This window comes from Plasmodium inui (genome assembly GCF_000524495.1).
Source record: "Plasmodium inui San Antonio 1 unplaced genomic scaffold supercont1.15, whole genome shotgun sequence".
Lineage (NCBI taxonomy): Eukaryota > Apicomplexa > Aconoidasida > Haemosporida > Plasmodiidae > Plasmodium > Plasmodium inui.
Window position 1 is genome coordinate 240,244 of NW_008481849.1, and position 20,188 is coordinate 260,431.

Sequence of the window (20,188 nt, forward strand, 5' to 3'; positions counted from 1 at the left end):
ATTATCTCCCCTTATGCAGCCTTTACCAAATTTGCTACCTCCTCGGTAGCATTGTAACAGATATTTTCAACTTTCGATGGGAGTGGTTCCGACGGAGGAGGTGGCACTTGAAGGAAGGAATTTTCCAGCCTACTTGGAGAGGCTTCCAATTTGATGATCATTCCTCTTCTAGTCCCTTTGTCCGACCATTTCTTCCCACTTGATTACCGTTTTTCTTTTTTATTTTTCCTCCATAGCTCAGCCACGTATTGTAAAAGAGTGAGAAGGACAGAGCAGGGCAAGGGGGAGGGCCGATCCCGTTCTGATCCGTGCCAGTGTAAAGTATATTGTTACGTCAAGAAGTTGCAAGGTTGTGCGGGTATCCCTTCTTTATTTTATTTTTTCCCCCCTACAAGAGGACACCATAGCAATAGCGCGTAATGCATAGACGCGCTTGCACAACACACACACGCACATGCATGGTGTGGTGCATAGGTGCTGAGCGCGTCGGCTCCGGGGATGCCCCTCCCCAGAACTGACATGTTTTTATGTTACACATGTGTTGATCTATGCACGGAGTATGTCCGTCTGTATGTATGGCGGGTACCTTTCCCCCGCTCGAAGGGATCTTTCTATAGCGCGATCATCTCCACATGGAGAGAAGTCTCATGTGTGTAATTTGGAGAAGACGTTATGACTGAGCTCTGCAATGGAGTTAAGAACCAGGTGTGAGTATAACCTCTGAGCACACACCATTTAGCATTCCAAAGGGGGGAAACTTATCCGCACATAGGCATTGCGTGGGGGGAGGTACTCCACCATGGAGCACTTCCCTTCGGAGGAAGGGAGTCTTTCTTATGGGTGATCCCATGTGTGCCTCAAAGAGGTGCTTAAAAGGGGTTCTTAAAAAAGGCACTTAAAAGAGCCGCTTCAAAAAGGCACTTAAAAGAGCCGCTTCAAAAAGGTACTTAAAAGAGCCGCTCCAAAAAGGTGCTTAAAAGAAGCTTCCGTCCTCCATGCCCACATGTATAAAACGTATTGGAAGATGGTTCTCACGTAATTGGAACATCTCTTTCTCCCGTGACGTCTAGACAGTCGTGTCGGTTGAGCTGATTAGTGCGTGTCTTCCCTCGAATGACTCACCGAGGCCACGGCGCCATCAAGTCGCATCGGAGGGTGTGACGCAATCAAGTCGCATCGGAGGGTGTGACGCAATCAAGTCGCTTTGGGGGGTGCAACGCTATCGCCACTGAGTGGGTAACACGCAAAGTCGGATAAGAAGATCGCACAACACATGTTTCACTGCGCAGAGGAGGACCTTATTTTGACTATACATGGCTACTTCTCCCGTTTGTGGATAATGCGGCATAGGGTAAAGCGGATAAGACCCTTCCCAAGGTGTGTTCCCCCTTTAAACCGATCTCCACACCTTAATGTGCACCCCTTTGACATCATTCCATTCGTGTGTAGCGCTTGCCGCTCTGATTAACCAATACAACTATATGCACATGTGTGCTTCCCCTTTTTTTATTTAGTGGCATGGTGCAGGATTGTACTAATTTTGTGCCAAGGGGAAAAAAGAAAAAAAAAAAGAAAAAAATAAAAGAAAAAAATAAAAGAAAAAAAAAAATCCCTGTGCATATTGCAAAAATCTGCACAACTGAGAGGCAATTCCTCAGTGAGTATTGTTCTAAAAGGGGAAAGCAAAAATGGGACTCCACCTGCACTCACCCCGTTGAGGAGATCTCCTAAGTTGAGGGATGCTTTTGTAGGGGCTTCCCCTTTTATAAGCGACGCATGCGCAGAGTGCGCTGCCTATCATATGACTGCATTTCTCCCATTTTTAATTCCCCATCCGAAGGTGAAAAAAGAAAAAAAAAAAAAAAAGAAAAAAAAAAACAAGATCTTATAACTGTCCCTTTAGCGACTTAAACGGTGTAGTAACAAAGGCACATACCTAGGTACACCTACTTTCGTAGGGGTAAATATAATCACGGTAAGAAGCTCCCCCTGCGCGTATACTCTGCCCTTGTCCCTGTATGAACGTCGGGACGTACCCGTTTTGGCGGCACGCAGGAATCTCTCTTCCACACCGGGCTCAAGGCAAGCTTTCCGTGGCACAGAAAAAAAAGTACATGCCCATAAAACGTTTCTACGGAGAGGAAGCTATGCAAACGTCGAAGGGGTGCATGGGTGCAGGGATGTATCTATGTAGTGCTGTATCGATGTAGCCATGTAGGGATGTAGGCACACGTTAAGGAGGTGCACGCCAAGCAGGGAGGCAAGAGAAAGTGCCACATACTTTACTCACCATACGTAGCTCCTGCCCCCCTGGGCGCAATAAATTATTTCAGCGCGAGAGGAGCAAACTCCAGAGGCTATTCCCAGTGAGGCTTTTTACTGAAATGAAAGCGCAGTTTCGATTGGAAGCTTGGATTGGCACGTTTGCCTTAAGCAGTTTTGCTCGATTGGCTTCACCTGCGTAGCTTCACCTGCGTAGCTTCACTGCGCAGTTTCTCGTGCCTTGTTCGCCTTCTTTTGCTAGGCCTGTAACATTTTGTAAGCGGAGGCTTTCTCGCTCAGCTAAGTAGCGTACCTAGCGCATTATACCTGTTTCTTACTTTTCTGTGCTCACACCTACGTTTGGGATTTTTTGCCTTCACTGACTTTTCTTACTCTGCTGACTGTATGGCCTTCACCGCCGTCACTACCTACTCTGTCGTCAGTACCTTCACTGCCTTGACTGCCTCCACTCCCCTTTTTTGCCTTTTATAGCGCTTCCCCCGCATGAGTGACGCGCGTTCGACGCCTCCCATACGAGTACTTCTCCGCAGCAGCACACGTTGTGACTGCCCGTGCTTAGCTTATCTTTGCGCGTGGGGTGGTGAAGCGGCGGCGAAGCGGCGGCAGGAGCGGTCGAGAAGCGACGCCCGTAGGCGCGAATTATCCTCTCCCCAACTGTTTCGTAAGGGCGTTGTAACGGCGTCATAACCGCTTCGTAACCGCTTCACCGCTTCGTAACCGCTCCACCGCTTCTCCTCTTGGCCACCACGGTGCCGGTACGATGCTGGAGGCGCCGGCCGTCGGAGAGAAGCCGGGGGAGGCACAGCCCGGCGGAGAGAAGAAGGAGGAGGTGCAGTCGATCTCGAAATACCTGCGAAGCCTTTACGGAAATGGCGTGGCGAACAAGAAGGAAGTGATGAAGCACCTGAGGAGGCGCCTGTACAATGATCCCAAGGTGGAACATATATACAAAAAATTAAAAGAGATTCATGGGAACAGCGGTATCTGCACGGAACAATGGAAGGAGGGCAGTTTCGCATTTAAGTGTTATAACTGTGAGGGAGATCCTACCTGTGCCATCTGCGCAAAGTGCTTCTTCGGGTCCAATCACAAGAATCACGTATACAGATTGACGCACACAAGTGGAGGATGTTGTGATTGTGGGGATACTTCCTGGAATATAAAGGGAGCTTGTTTTGATCACCGAGGGATGGATCAACAATACTTAGTAGATAAATGCATCCTAAAAGGAGAGATAAAAAATAGGATTAATGACGATTTGGACAGTCTAATCGGGTCACTATTTAAAGAAATCATTCTGAAAGATGGATACTTCCTCTCTTTATCGAATGCCCAATATATAGAATACGCACTGGACTTTTTTAAAGACCTAGGTATCACGAGTTACCTCTTCCGACAAATCATCTGCAATGTGTTGTCAGCAGCCAAGGTAGATTATTTGATTAACCTCCATTATTGCTTCTACACCGCAGTGCAGAGAGTTCTATACTCACTTTACCTGTCCCTTTTTGTGCATCCCTACTTCAAGCAGAGGTTTGCCTTCAAATTGTGCAGATATTACAGTCTTGTCGTTCGGGTTTTAGATACCACATCGTATAACGACAATAACTTCCTTAACGGACTGACAGTACAAGTCTTGACTGTCCCAGAGATTGCTTACACTTTAGTTGTAAACAACTTTTTGAATGACCTCATAGAACTCATTGAAGAATTTTGTGTGTATAGTCCTACTAGCAAGTGCATTATGTTTAAGAATCTACTACGCTCCGATATAGAGGTGATTATCCGAATCTGTGTCGACATGAAATATCTCCTTTATCACAATGATGTCATTAAGATTGTTCTCTTCAATAAATATATCATTAGGAAGATCCTCCACCTCCTATCCTTACTACATCAGATGAATGCTCAAATGAGACACATCAAGTCACATATCATTTATGAAGATCTTTCCAGCTCCTATGCCATCACCGTTGAGAACTACCTCCTTCGTGTGTTTGAGCCTTTAGCTAATTTTTGCAAAAGAGAAGCCAATGCCAATTTTAGAAATCTCTTCTTGTTGTATCAGCTTACCATAGAGAGTATTTGCTCTCTAAATCTGTTCCCCTTCTCGGGAGACTCTTCTGCGAGTAACGCGGGTGGGGTGCGCCCCAAGCGGAGAATCAAACGGGATCGCTCCTTCTTCCGGGTTAAGAAGTGCGTCCTGTCCGCTTCCCAACGGGCTGACCCCCAGAGCGACACGCGGGATGAGGGGCACGTCGGTGGCGTTGAAGTTAGCGGTGCGATTGGTGACGTTGCTAACAGCGTGCATGGCGGTGCAAACGACGCAACGAACTCCACCGCGAACACCACCGCGAACTCCACCGCGAACTCCACCGCGAATTCCACCGCGAAATCCACCGCGAACTCCACCGCGAAATCCACCGCGAAACCCAGCACGAAACCCAGCACGAAACCCAGCACGAAACCCAGCACGAAACCCAGCACGAAACCCAGCACGAAACCCAGCACGAAACCCAGCACGAAACCCACCGCTAACCCCAAGCAGCAACAACCGCGCAGACGACCCAAGCACCTACGCTCCCTACACTCGCCGCTCGTCCGCTTCTTCGTCATGATTCTTAACTTCGATGTGGTGAAGAAGTGCCTCGACGATGTGTACTGGTACAAGTACATTTACCTGAGGAGGTCGCAAAGGAAGCGAGACAAACTGGACACCTCGTCGGGGGATGCGCCAGAAAGTGCGGCCCAGCGCCCCCTCATCGTACGCGCCTTCCTCAACGATTTCTACTCCGTGGAGAGAACGCCCCCAGAAACGCTGCGCAAAAGGAAAGACATCCAACAAAGGTACGAGGACGACGGGAATAAGATAAAGATGAAGCTCTTTCATCGGAAGCCCTTTCTAAACGATCTCGAGGAAATACAAAATGAAAAGACGAGAACCTATCTCACAGAGCTGAAAGACCTGGAGGAGAAACACTTTAAGTGGGTCATTCAAAGCCTCGATTCGAAGGAGAAGGAAGAAGACGACAAAATTATGTATATAAAGAGTATTCAAGAAAAGAAGGTCAAAGTGAAATGCAAAAATGATCTCATCGAAAAAAAAATAAAAAAAAAAGAGATAGAATTTAATGAGTTCCTAGAAATAGACTTTCGCCAAAACAGGAGAGACATCTACCTGAACCGATTATACATCGACTTGTACATGCGGGACGTCTTCGATTTTCTCAATCTCTTCAATTTGAAGCTCCTAAAGTTTATCCTCTTTATCAATGTGCACGTCTTAACCTTCGTTTATGAGATAAAATACGGGTACTGGGTTCGCAACGGACCACAGATGACCTTCCAGGTGAGCGAATATGAAAGCTCTTTCTTCTTCCAGAGTGACTTGATAGGAATCCAGTTCGCTATGATCATGATGAATGTCCTTCCCATATATGAGAATCAGACAGTTAGCATTGACCAGGGGACACTAAGGATGATGAGGAAAATGTTTTGTAAGTACATTGGCTGTAGGGGGACTTCCAACGATACAAGTGTTCCCACCGACTCGGTGCATGGCTTCATCGCCTCGGGAAGCGACAGCAACCACAGCAGCCCGGACGGGGGAGAGCTCAAAGAGGAGAAGTTTCCCACGCAGGGAGAGCCCCTCCTGTGCGGTCATATAGAGAAAGCAATAGAGGGGGGGGCACATGTGAAAGCTGGGGTAAGCCACCATATTTCGGACCATGATGAGGGTCTCCTCGCGGAGGAACAGAACCTGATATATGACAAGAAGGAGATTCAGAGGGGAGAAAGGGAAGGAGTCAGCACAGTGTGCGCAGGGGAGCCGTCTGCGCACCACCCTTCTGCAGGGGACCCTTGTCGAGACGCCCCTTCCGGAGACGCCCCAGGGGAGTGCACATACCGGAGGCAGAGCGATCTAACCAAGGTCATCAGCGAAAAGCACCAAATCGACTTCGACTCCGTGTACAGCTTCTTCTCAAGCTACGCGCTTCGACACGCAGGGAAGGAACCCCCCGTAGTGGAGGACGCCAAGGAGAAGAAACCCTCTACTAGTGCCCCGCACAAGCAGAAGTGGAACGACTATGTGAGGCTCTTCATAGAGGAAAAAATAACGAACCCATTTGTGATCCTCTACCAGTTGATTTTTAAAAAATTCCGATTTAACCTGAAGGTGAGAAATGAGCAGGATATCTACATGGAGCTTCAAATCCATCACTTCAAACTAGTGCACCGTCTTTTTGAAGACATCTACACAGGGAAGCAAAACATAGATTCTAGAAAAATCGATGACGTGTTTTATTTTCAATTGTTTTACGATCTCCTAGTGAGGATATTCAACGAACTGTATTACTTCGAATTTAGTAACATCCCAAGGAAGACTTCCCACGAGAAATATAAGACGAGAGGAAAATACTTTGTTAAGAAGATACTAATACAACTTTTGGCCTCTAAAGATTTCCAGTACTTCCAGCTGGAGGATGAGTTTCCTAAACAATTCAGACATCATCCCAGTTTCTATGAGCTGACAAACAAGTATGGCTACACCATGCACATGCCTAGGAGTAATGTCAATCTCATCAAATTGAATAAGAACGCCTGGTTTCTTTATGATGCCTTTTGGCCCATTGCTAATCATAAGGACTTCCAATCAGCGAATGAGAAATGCATCAAGGAGGATAAATCTTCCTACATCGGTTGCTCTAGAGAAGAGGACAGGGAATACATGAATGCCTCCTTCGTTAAGGTGCAGAACCTGCTGTTTTACGCCTTCAAGCGGAGCTGCCTCGTCCCCATGCTGATTGCCATCTTTGTGGTTAATGAGGATTTACAGCGCAGGGCGGAGGAAGGCGGCGATCAAGGGGATGGCGGCCAACGCGACGAACGCGGCCAAGGCGGTCAACCCGGCCAAGGCGGCACAAATAGTGCTGCCTGTGATGATCCCGCTGCCATTCCCCATAGAACTTCCAATAACGGTGCCGATCCCGCAAACGTGGACGCGGAGGCCGACGCACAGGGCAACGGGGAGAACGCCGAGAATGAGGATAATGCCGACAACGCGGAGGATGAGGACGTCACCCCCGAGGCCTTCGTCCTGAACGACGTCGACCTGTACAATTTACTCAGCCAAGGAGGTAACGCTACTGGGGAGGAGGAGCAGGAGAGTGGAGAGGGGATGAACGAAGAAGCACAGGTGGGAGAATCAGAAGAAGCATCCCCTGCAGGAGCCCAAAGCGGTCTAACGAACGCCAACACGCAGGAGAGCGAACCCCACACAGGCACCACCAACGACAACGCGATGGCCAACGCAAGCACCACCACCGCCAGGCGCCGAAACAACAATACCTACATTATTGTAGACGATAATGGAGAAAACGAAACTGTCTTCGCAGAAATATTAATCAGTCGGAACCTGCGCAACTCCATAAACATGGAGATCGTGAACGTGACGGATACTCACGTGGGACAGGGAGAGACAAACAGGAACTACAGACAGCTGAATGCGGAGGGACTCTCCGAAATCATTAGTGACATTATCAGCGAAAATAATATCATCAATAATGTCATCGTAGAGTCCATTCTCGAGAACAGAACAGGAATGAGGTATCTCAACCAAGTGAGGGAGAGAGGAGGCACAGGTATGGATGACGGCGTCTCCATGGAGGACGACACATCGAGTGACGAATTAAATGTGGCTTCCATCCAATCGGAGAACCCTTTAGGGATAAACTTGTCCGGTAGGGGAGGAGGTAGTAGTGGTGGCCAGGGGCTGCCATCTGGACGTTCCTTTCCTTCCACCCCCAGTAACAGCAGCCTCAATAACACCATCGATATTTTTATTAAGATCATTAAGTTGCTCAGCATCATCATGGATGCGTCCCATCCGTTTAAGTACCTCAACGGGTTCTACTACTCCAACTTTGGGTCGTTGGGCGGCGAGTGGGATGACCACTGGGATGGCCACTCGGAAGGCCACTCAGATGAGCACTCGGATGGTCAGTTTGATGCCTATCCGGACAACTTCTGCCTGGAGGACGCCCATCTGGACAGCTTCCGCGTGGAGGCCCATTCCAGCCCGAGGGGGGACTGTCACGCCGAGGCGGGCACAGCAGACGAGTGTGAAAAGCGACTCGAGGGGGGAGGCGGCGAGGAAAGAAGCGGCGAAAGAAGCGTCGAAAGCGGCCCTGTGAAGGAAAGCCTTACCCCTGAAGAGGAGCCCCAGGCGAGGAACCACCCTCCTTGTGATAGGGTCAACAAGGGATCCAACCCAGGTGAGCAGAACTCCACTGTAGTAGAAGCGACAGAGGAGAAGGAAACAAGAGGTGCACCATCTTGCGAAATGGCCAAGAAAATACTCTCCAAAGGAGCCAGTCCTCCCAACGAGCAAACACTTATCTTTGATGAAATACATGTGCTGAAGAGGAGGCAGAAGGAAAAGAAGCAAACGGAGCAGATGGAGCAGACGGGGCAGACAAAGCAAACGAAGCAAACGTACGCACTGAACAAAGTAGCCGTGCATAACCTGATGAGGAGCTTGAGCAACATCAACTCGAACGAAGACAAGTGTTTCCAGAAAGTGAGGAACACCATAATTGAGCGGATGAAGGAGCTGCTCTCTGAGAGCTATGACTGTAAAAATGTCAGCAACAACAATCAATTTATTGAAGTCGCGAAGAAGAGGCAGCAGGATCTTCTCAAAATGATGAAAGATCAGCAACTCAAATTTAGCCAATTTTTGGAGGAAGAGCTGGACTCGGACGAGGACATCTTCGGCGAGGCGACAGGCGAGGCGGCAGACGGAGGGGCAGGCCAAGGGGAAGGCGAACCTAGTGCAGACCCCGCCGCGGATCCCGCCGCTGCACTGGAGGGAAGAGGCACCAGGAGAGACAAACCGGAAGACACCGACCATGCGGAAGATGTGGCCAACTGCGAATATGAAAGGTCCAAGGAGAAAAATTGCATCTGTGTACTCTGCAAAGAGGGCATGACTAGGAACAACCTGCTGGCCTACATCTGCTTCGCGTCCCATTCGAATCTGTTGAAGAAAATTATAAAAAAAAACAAAGTTGCCTTCCCGTGTAAACATCCAGCCATATACACCTGTGGCCACTTCATTCATATGACGTGTCTCCACAACACAAAAGTGTTTTTGACAAGAAACTCCCAATCGCAATCGTCGACTCCGACTAAGTATGAGTTTACCTGTCCTCTGTGTCGGTCCATCGCCAACTGCTTCGTCGTTTATATTCCCAAGCGGTATGTTTCTGAAGGGGACAGTTACAGGATTTATGACTGTAGCGAGCGTGAGTTGCTTCTGGACCCTTCGAATAGGAACTTGGCTGACCTTCTCAGGAGGACCAGCAGGCTGGAGGAGCTGCGTGGGGAGCGCCGTGACGATCTGAATGACGAGCAGCACACAGCGATACTGAGGGATACGGACCAGACGGGAACTTCAAGCCGAGTGGAAACCTCAAACGGAGGGGAAAACTCCCACGGAGCCCTGGTCAGTAGCACGGACGAGCACGAAATGGATTACAACTCAGAGATCGCCTCCGATCGATCCTTCTCCTCATCGACGTCGTCCAATGGAGCCCTCGACAGTGACATCCCGGAAGAGTTCCATTTCAAGTATATTCGGAAAGGAAAGAAGAATGGCTCCAAGGATAAGGCGAAATTTTTTACAGACGAGAAGAAAGAGTTTGTCCCGAACACCTCCAGCCAAAATGTCACATACAACCTGTACGATGAGAACAAAATCGGTGATATGTTTAATGTTCGTTTTAGAAAGTTGCTCAGTGGACGGGTTCTAAATGGGTTCTTGTCATACGAAAATTACGAGCTGAACAAGAAAATCATTCTGAGGGAGATTTACCTCAATGAGGGTGGCATGTACGACGAGCTCTACCACAAGGGGGACGATTCACACCTCTCCTCATCGGGGGGAAGCAGCGCACAGGTGGCCACTACACAGGAGGAGGGTACACCACTCAGCAGAAGTGGCACCGAGCTACACCTCCACAAGAACACACTCAACTATGGAAACGAAGAGTTCACTTTCTCATACAAAAATTCAAACTTCTTCTACACTTACCGAAATGGCTTTCTGGCCTACTATGTGAGTGTTCCCCTGAAGTATATAAGGCAGGTGGAGTTTTTCATGGTCAGGGATAATCACTTGGCCCAATCGTCTCCATCCGAGTGCAAACAATTTTATTTCACCGCGCGGATTGAGAAGACGGAGGAAGGGAAGAAGGCAGTGGAAGATGAAAATAACGAACTGCTGGATCTTAAAGAGGAAGGTGGGACAAAGGAAAACGTGGAGGTGATCTTAAAATACCACATGGATAAGACTCTCCTAGAGTTTATAAAAAATAATTTGAAGAATGAAGGGTCCAATATTGAAGAAGCCATTCAGAAGTACGAACTGCCGTTCAGTAATCATAGCAGCTCATCGAATGGGCCGTTAATTCAACCAAAGGAGGAGATGCCAGGTGATTGCAATCATTACAGTGATTACAGTGACCATCAGATGGAGAAGAGGCCAAAGATTGACTCGGAAAGCAGTACAAAATGGGATGGTAAGTCGATGCATGGTGCATTACCAGAATATGTCCCTTGCGTCGGTGCACGGAGTAGCGAGGTCAACATGGGTGCTACCAAGCAAGAGGATAAGAAGGGCGACGGAAATGGGGCACTGCACACGGGCCAGATCCCCTCCAGTGACGCGAATGTTTCTTCAAATCTGGATGAGGACATCTCCAGAAGTGTTGATCTCCCACTTGGCAAGGCACCCGAACCAGCGCTGGAATCAAAGAGTGATGGAATTGGCGCCTCTCTTGGGAAAGAAAGGACGAAGGACAGGTGCCTGAAGAGAAGAAGTGAGAGAAGCACGAGCAGAAGGATGCTCTCCGGAGAGACAGAAGAGGACACGAACGGCAACATCAGCAGCAACGGAAACCGCAGCAACCAAAACAGTAACGTGGGTAGAGCGAGACAACGAAATGGGGACGACACGGAAGAGGGTGAAAAGGACAACGGCCACGCGCCAAATGCACCAAAATTCCAGTATCGGTGCACAGAAAAGTATTTTAAAAGGCATAACACGTATAGGAGACACCTAAATGTTGGGAGAAGCTGGGATGGAATCATAAGTACCAACAAGAGATACTACGCGCTGTACAAAGATACCCTACACAAACAGAAGCTGGAACCAATGTTTGACATGAAAGCGCTGAGGATGTCCATGATTCAGTTGGGACTCATGACGGAAACGTCCTGGAGAATCTTCCACCACAACAATAGTACGTTCTCCACGCTACAGACTCATTCAAGGCATTATAAGAAGCTAATCGATTTTGAGTATAACCACAAGAACCAGGACCACTATGAAGACATCGACATTGAAGAAGTGGGAGTGAAGGATCTTATGAGCATGTACGAGACGGTGGAGCTTTACCCGGATTTCCTCCAAGACTGGAAGTGTGTCGAGTTTGTAAACAGAGAGGAGATTCGCCGCCTTAGAAGGGAGGATTTATTTTTCATCAACCGAGGGTACTATGCGAGGTGCAAGCGGGAGCGACGAAGAGGAGGCGGAGCAGTCGATTTAGCAGGTGTCTCCCTCGGAGCAGAGGCGTCAGCGGGTGTCTCGTCAAATGTATTGGCCACCGCGATACTAAACGTGGTGTCCAACGTAGTAGGGAACGCTTCACCTATGGGAGAGTCGAGCGATCTCGGCGCGAACACCCTCGTAAGACAAACTGAATGGAAGAAGAAGAAAAAAAAAGAAAAAAAAAAAAGAAAATGCGATATTTTGAATATCAAATTCTGGAGAAACATCAACACTGCTATAGACATGGACAAGCTGCACTGGATACTCTACAACGAAATATTGGTTCACTTGTTTTACAAGAATATTAATTACGTCTCGTGTAACAACCTTATCGAAACACTGGTGCGTAACTTGTTCCTTCACAAGCACCAGTTAAACATCGTAAAGGAAAGAAAAATCGCCAACCTGTTAAACCTACAGCTGTGGAAAAATCTCTACAACGTCTCATTCGATTATGTGTACCCCTATCGATTCACCGATCATAATTACAAACGTTTTTTCAACAAGATAAAAAATGCACACGTGCTAAATAAGCTAGCCATGGTTCCACTTTCCGTGGACGTTTTGAGACTCTTCATGCATTTCTTCCTGAACCAGCTGCTCCACACCCAAGCCCACATCCAGCACTTTATCTCCATTTCGCTCATCATTATCAGCTTCCAAGTTATGAATGAAGTGTTCATAAGAGAAATCTCCAAGTCCTACGTCCGATACATTTTTTCATCATTTTCACCTGAACAAGTCAGGCAAAACTTTGAAAATATAGCCAAGTATGTTTGTGTCAATTTGGAGGAAGGAACTTATCCCATGAAGGGAAAAAGCAGCACATGTCGAGATAAAGGAGATTCCATCTCGGATTACCAAAATTGTGTTAACCCACCACCCTCCATCAAACGAAACGATGACGAGAATGACCACACAGAAAAGTTTGATGACGAAGGGAAGATACAGTACCAGATGTTTCATACATTCATATTTGACTGCTTCGTCGATAAGAACGTTGCGAGTGAAAATGGCCAGGGGAATCCTCCTCAGAAGGGGGACCCACCAAATGAGCCACCAAATCAGCTGCCAAGTGAGCTACCAAATCAGCTGCCAAGTGATCTACCACGTGATCTACCAAATGATCTACCACGTGATCAACCAAGTGATCTACCACGTGATCAACCAAGTGACCTACCAAATGACCACCCAAACGTAAAACACCCCTCTGGTAGCGCCGCTAGCAGGGGACAAGAGCCACCACGTCAGAAAAGGGACAAATCGATGGACAGCCTAAATCCCATGAAGCTCTTCCAAAACGTGAAGAAACTGTCGTATAATTTTAACCAAGAAGAGATAAAACTGCTAAAGGACTGTATCCAGCAAAGTGATATCCTTATGGATTGCCAAACAGACAGTGATCACTTCACACGTGAAAGAAGTTCCATCCATAGGAAGGACGAGAAAGTCGAAAAATCGCCTGAACAGGCAAGGCGAAAAATAAGACACACATGGGAGGGGACAACACAAACAGGAGATAACCATTCCGGTGAGTTAGAAAAAACTGAGCAGGATGAAACGAATAGAAAAAAAAAAAAACTGTTCATTTTGCATGAGACGATGAAGAAGCTAGTGCAGATTAACGAATTTAAGAAGAAAACAAAAAAGATTATGCTCCTCTTGTGTGAAGTTAACGACGAATATATGAAACATGTGTACTGTAATGGGTACATGCCCATAAATATATTCTTAAGTACGAACTTTACCAAGTATGAGCAATTTTTCAATAACTACTATCCATTTGTATACAACAGAAGGAGGAACTCCAAGTGGGGATCCTTCCATGTGCTATATGAGAATAGCCTTCGTCGTGCCAGGGAGAGCAAGAAGGGGCCCCTCGTGAAGAACAAAACGGTGATGAAGAGGGACTATAATTACTTGGCCAGTGGCAGCAGCGGTGGTGGAAGTGGTCAAAGTGGCCGAAGTGGTGGAGCGAAGGAGGCGGGCAGTGAGACCCCCCATGGTGGAGCAGCACCCAGTGGAGGAGCAACCCATTTGGTAGGAGCGAACGGACAGGCGGACGTAGACACGGTGGAGAACGAGGCGGGGCAATACTCATATAAGAGCCACCCAGGCTGCGCGAGCACCTACAAGAGAGACATCTTCGAAGAACAGGAGGTGCTTCCCAAATCGGTAGGAAGTGGGACTGGCAATGCAGTACAGCAAGGCGTAGCAGACCAGAGCGTAGCAGATGACAGCGCATTGATGAGTAGCTCCCGAGAAGGCCTCTTAACCACGGCCAAGTTACACACCACCCGACCCAGCGAGGATACTGACGAGTCTCATTTGCCAAACGAGCTGAATCTCTTTAAGTACAAACTATACAACATATCCAATGAAGAAATCAGCAACCTTTACCTGACGAACGACACACAAGAGGGTACCTTCGACCGTACCTTGAACAACCACGATTTTGAATTCAGACACGTGAATTTAGTGAGTCAACTTAGATGCAAATTTGAAAGAGTGCCTTACGTGAATCACTTGTTTTATATGTACAATGTGTATCAGAACCTGTTCAGTCTGAAGGTAATTAAGGGCATCCATGATATGAGGGAGAGAGAGGTAAACATTTTCTCCGAGCAGTTTCTCCTCGCTCGAGTAGGTGACGACATTGCAGATGGGGTTCCAGCCGAAGTGAACTTCTCCGACGCAAGCTTCGACAGCAATGAGTCCATCCATGTTTCAGATCGGGAGTGCACCAGTCAGAAGTGCAAAGGGGAGAAGTGCAAAGGGGAGAAGTGCAAACGTGAGAATTGCATAAATGAGACGTGCCACAAGTGTGACGAGGAAGCCAGATACGATGAAGGTGGAGTGACAGGGGAGGAGGATGCTATGACCTCCTCCCTTGGAGTCCTCAACGATATCCTTGACGTAGGGGAACTAATCAAAGATATGAAGAAAAGTAAAAAGCGAAGGAGGAAGATCAAGAACAATAAGTGCGCAGATGATCTGTTTGTCAAATTCTTTAACAAATCGTTGAAGCTGAGGAATGGCCAGAGCAAAGGTCTAGATCGAAATGGGAAGAGGGGACCACCAACCCCCGGGGAAAGGAAATCTTCAGCCGACACCTCCTATTCTTCTGCCCTGGACAATCCTCTACAACATGACACAAAATCGGCGTCTCAACTGCTAAGTAGCGGACAAAAAGGGGCTCACAATCCCTCTGTCGACGTGTTCGTGGATCCCCATGATTTGAAACGGGTGGACATCTCTCAAGGGGTGCAGCAAGGCCGAGGGGGTACTATCAATCAAAACGGAGAAAACGTGCCAAGTGACCGCAGCGGTGAGTATGGAAGCTGTCAAGAGGACTACTCCCTTGGTGGGGATCGTTCAAACGGGGGAAGCAACAGCGGCAGGCCCCCTTCCTGCGAACCGTCCGCATGCGCTGCTCACTCCAACGCTTCTAACATGTCCAGCGCATCCAACAGCTCCAACGCTTCTAACCCCTCCGACGCTTCTAACACGTCCAGCGCTTCTAACCCCTCCGACTCTTCCTTCGACAGTCAGGGCAGCCTCGACTTCCGAAGCATGCACGATGAAAACCATTCCAGCAGTGACCTCGACAACACACTCTTCAGACGAAGGATACACGAGAGGAACAACCCCCCAGATTCATTCGTTGATTTTATGACAAGAAAAAAGTATGCCAATATAAACAATAAGTTAAAAAACTCCAAAATGGATTTCAACAAATATAAGCACGTGAACAAAATACAGAGGTATCATATGTTGCTCAAAGCTAATGGTCTGAATAAGACGTTCTTCTACAACATTAGGAAGATATACAGCTATGTGTATAATCTGTATGACTTTCTGCCGCTTTACTTGGTGCAGAATGTTCTTCTGCATTTCTACGGGGGTCAGAAGGAGGCCAAGAAGTACTACTATGCTGATGATCTCTGTGGTGGTGTCTTACCCCCCCCGGAGGATGGAGAGTACCAGTTTAGTAAATATTCCCAGTCTTTCTTTAGGACAAAGAAGTGGAGAAGGAAGTATGCCAAATATAGGGATCGAATTAATGGTTACCTTCCTCACGGCGAAGGCAAAGGCGCAGTGAGAAGTCATTGCCGCAGTGGACACGAGTCGGGCAAGGGGAAACCCACCCGGGAGGAAGCAGCCAAGGAAGTACGCGGAGAAGACGTTCAGAAAGATCCATCTGAGGGGGTCACAAATTTCAATTCCACACCAAGGGAAGTATCCGGAGAAGTGGCCAGAGAAGTTACCGGAGGAGTTACCGGAGGAGTTACCGGAGGAGTTACCGGAGAAGTTACCGGAGAAGTTACCGGAGAAGTTACCGGAGAAGTTACCGGAGACGTGCCCGGTGAGGCCAACCGCAGGGGAAGCGAAAAGGGCTCCAACGGCACCTCGTACGACGTCAACAAGAAGATAAAGACGCAGCACAGCAGTAGCGGCAAGTCGGACTCCATGAATAGTCTGTTCGGCGCGGCGGGCAAGGGGGGGTTAAGCGATTTGTGGAGCGGCTCCCAAAGCGGCATGGGAAATGGCATGGGAAGTGGGCTGCGATGCGGTGTGGAAAACTCCTCACCGAGTGATTTCTTCTCAGGTGCTGCCCCTAATCCACGGGGAAGCAAGGGGACCGCCCGGCGCTCATTCCATCCCACCGACCTGAACGGAGAGCACCTGCTAAGCGTGAAGAAAATCTTCTATATATTTTACCACTACCTCAAGAAGAACCATTTCATCGACGGGAAGAACCCGTGTAGCAAGATCTACAGGAGGTTCCTAAAGAATTACATCAAATCGGCAAACGTCTATCTCCACTTCGTAGCGTATATGTTATTTTCCATCTACGACTGCAATGCTTTGGCGAAGAAGTATCTAGACTATATCCACCTGCACAGCGACTTAGGGAAATATAACATTTTTCTCCTCATGCTTAATGTGAACCCCCAGTTCGATAAGATATACACGTACCCAACCCTACAGCTGATTTTTCATCCATACTTTTATCAGATGTATCAGATGTATAAGTATCTAAAAATAGATGCAGAACCCATTTTGCCTCACCATTTTTATGAGAACCTAGACAAGTTCATTTCTTCGACTTCTCTGTTCCAACCGAGTCGAAATTACTTCACTCTGATTAAGAGGTACTTCAAGACAAAGTGTGTTAATTGTAGCAGACCTCCTATGATCATCCTCATTTGTCTGTTTTGTGGATCCACCATATGTCTTCAAGAAAGCGACAATGTGCGTCTGCCCCTTTCCGAGTCTATTGGGAAGTGCGGCTACCACACCACTATCTGCGGCGGGGATCAGGCCCTGTACCTGTGTCTCAACGTCTCATCGGTAAGGAGGGAGAGGCGGAGCGGTGGAGCTGCAAAGCGGCAAAGCGGAACGGCCAAAAGAGACGTCGAATCAGAATGGCAAAGCGCAACGGCCACCGTTTGCTCATCCCGACTTGACTGCTTCCACTTGCACCTCATTGCACTTCTCCTTTCACTTTCCCTTCCCCACCCCCTTAGGTCCTCTTCGCCAGCGAGCATCGATTCGGCCTCATCAGCGGACCTTACGTTGACAAAAACGGAGACGTCGACCCGCGACTCAAGCGCGGAAAGAACCTCTACCTCTCTCCTCACAAGATGAACCGCATATACGAGATCATAGTGAACTCGGCAGTCGGTAATAATCAGCAGCCGGCGGAGCGGCCCGTCCCTGAAGCGAACCCCGGGGGGGATGGGCATGCCTGTGTTCTGCACTCGAATCGACACGATTCCCGCATCTCTCATGTGCCATCTCCATTTCGCCTCATTATTCCTTATGTTCATTTCTTCCCTCGTGCAGACGTCGAGATCTACAAACAAACGCAGAAGGCCGATTGAAGGTCTCTGGACTCCTCCCATTCGGCCAACCCGGGCACCTTGTCCCACAGGCCCATTTGAGGCAGGGGACGAGGAAGTAACCGCCCTTTTCCCTTACTTTTACCCCGCCATTTTGGAATCACTCCGTTGAGTGTTTTTTACGTGCCGAAAATGTTGTCGTTCATGTCTCCTTTTTTCCTCCACGTGGAACACTTTAAACGCTGTTTTTTCGAACCTTTTAAATGGGGCTCTCTCTCCCCCTGGTGCGTCACCTGATGGGTTCCACTGCTCGAGAAGAGCCACGCATGGGTGAAGTTGTCGTGATGGATGGGTCTATCGTTGTATGGGTGTACCGTTGTATGGGTGTACCGTTGTATGGGTGTATCGTTGTATTGGTGTATCGTTGTATGGCTCTATCTCTGTATGGATGTACCGCTGCATATGCGCGTGCATGCGGAATGGCGCATGACCCCTTTCACGAGGTGGGGCGTTATCTTTTGTGGGCCCCTCCCCTTGTTGCGGCGAATGATGGGTGTGCGAAGGGGTAGCGGCGTTTTTATTTTTATTTTATTTTTTTTCTTCCTCCTCCTCTAAAGATCCTCGAATTGCCAAATTGGCTGCTACCCCAGCAGCACCTCCAGAAGGCATTTCTAATTTCTCCTGTGCTGTGTTACTCCTTTCACTTACACGAACGAGAGAGAGGGGTCATGGCGAAAGAGATATTCACCCTCGATGGGGGTAAAATATCAGAGTTCGAACGGCTAGGCATGAGCAACTTTGACTTCCTGTCCTGTCATGACGAGGGGAACAAAGAAGAGATGGTAACCACGTTGGAGAATATTCACTTGAGTTACCTCCTGGCAGGGTGCAACGTGATAAGTACGAACACGTTCCAAGTCAACCTACACAGTTTGCGGGAAAGAGGCATTTGTATAGAGGAGGGAGAAAGCATAATCGACACCTATATCGACATTGCCCATAATGCTTTGCTAAAATATGAATGCATAAAAGGGACAGAGGATTTCCCCCTCCTCGGGGGGACACAGAAGGAGGAGTCTTCTCCTTATGAACATCTGGAATGCTTCCAGAAGAGGAGAAACCATTTGGGAATCGTTCACCCGAACGATTCTGTTAATACGAGACAGTACGTCGACAGCTTCGATTTGAAAGGGGGCAGGTGGACGGGCAGCGCCATCAGGAGATGCCAGGATTGTTATGTGGCCTTTTCCACTGGGGGCTACAGCTCGGCCTTCGGCGATTTTAGCGAATACTCTGGGGTGATGCGCAAGGGGGGGAAGGAAACCAATTCGGGCGATGCGGAAAATGGAACGAACTCAGGGGACCAGGCGGAAGTGGTTCATTCGGGAAGCGGCACTCCGGGAAGCGTCACTCCGGGAAGCGGCACTCCGGGAAGCGGCACTCAACTGGGTAACGCTTCGACAAGACACAGGTCGCATACCCAACGGTACGATATCATAATAAACACGCCCCTCCAGGTGGGAGGCTCCCCCCTGAACCGACAAAGCAAACTACCACGCATAGAAATGATCCCCGTGACCAGCACAGAAACGAGTAGACCCCCGAGGGACGCCTTCCCCAACAGACATTTCTTTAACTACGGGCTGGAATACTACATAAACGTAGGAGACGAAGAGATTATATCCAATTGCAAGTTCAAATTAGAATCATACAAACGGAACGAAGATAAGCTTCACTTATTTTCCCTAATCACGTCTTCGAACGTACGAGAGGTATTCACCCTTTATAGTCACTTAAAAACCTGTGCGAGTCATTTTAAAAACAACGTGGTGGTAAGTTTTTACTGCAACAATGATCGGCACATTGGCTGCTCAGATTACTCCTTCCTTGACATCGTGTTGGTCCTTTTGTATCTGGATTCTCGCCATCACTTTATTAAAGCCATCGGACTAAACTGCGTCAACATTGACTACGTGCGAGAGTTATTTGCTCCTCTGACGAGGTGCATTTCTTCCGATGGCTACATCGACGTGGAAGCTTATCCAAATAGAAGTGGAGAGCTAGGCCGATTAATCAAGACGATTTTAAGGGACTTAAAAAAAAACAGCTTTCTTGGGGACGTTCACTTCTTTGCCTCGCCGAACAAGTCCCTCAATCGAGTTACGTACGACTGCTCGAGACGTGACGTGCACTTCGAGACTACCCAGGAGAGACACAAACACGTGTACAATTATGTTGGCGACTGGCTCGACGTCGGTCTTACTGGCTTCGGCGGCTGCTGCTACTACAACCCGTACGACATTTCGCTTCTGGACTATAAGTTGGGCGAGCTGGCCCGGAGGCGGCCATGAGGAAGCAACAGTGACGAAGCGTCGGTGACGAAGCGCCGGTGACGAAGCGACGGTAACGAAGCAACGGTAACGAAGCAACGGTGAGGAAGAGACGG

At 48.4% G+C, this 20,188-nt stretch overlaps 2 protein-coding genes across 2 annotated transcripts; both read left to right on the plus strand.

Moving 5' to 3' along the window:
* Positions 1–3,043: 3,043 nt before the first annotated feature.
* On the plus strand, positions 3,044–17,784 carry C922_03519 (hypothetical protein; the record flags this gene model as incomplete). Its single annotated transcript, XM_008819111.1, has 3 exons — positions 3,044–17,251; positions 17,428–17,584; positions 17,747–17,784. The coding sequence occupies 3 exons, from the start codon at positions 3,044–3,046 to the stop codon at positions 17,782–17,784; spliced, it is 14,403 nt and encodes a 4,800-aa protein (XP_008817333.1).
* A 437-nt stretch (positions 17,785–18,221) lies between these two features.
* C922_03520 (hypothetical protein) lies at positions 18,222–20,093 on the plus strand (the record flags this gene model as incomplete). Its single annotated transcript, XM_008819112.1, has 2 exons — positions 18,222–18,245; positions 18,360–20,093. 2 exons carry the CDS (start codon positions 18,222–18,224, stop codon positions 20,091–20,093), a joined length of 1,758 nt encoding a protein of 585 aa, XP_008817334.1.
* Between the last annotated feature and the right edge of the window lie 95 nt (positions 20,094–20,188).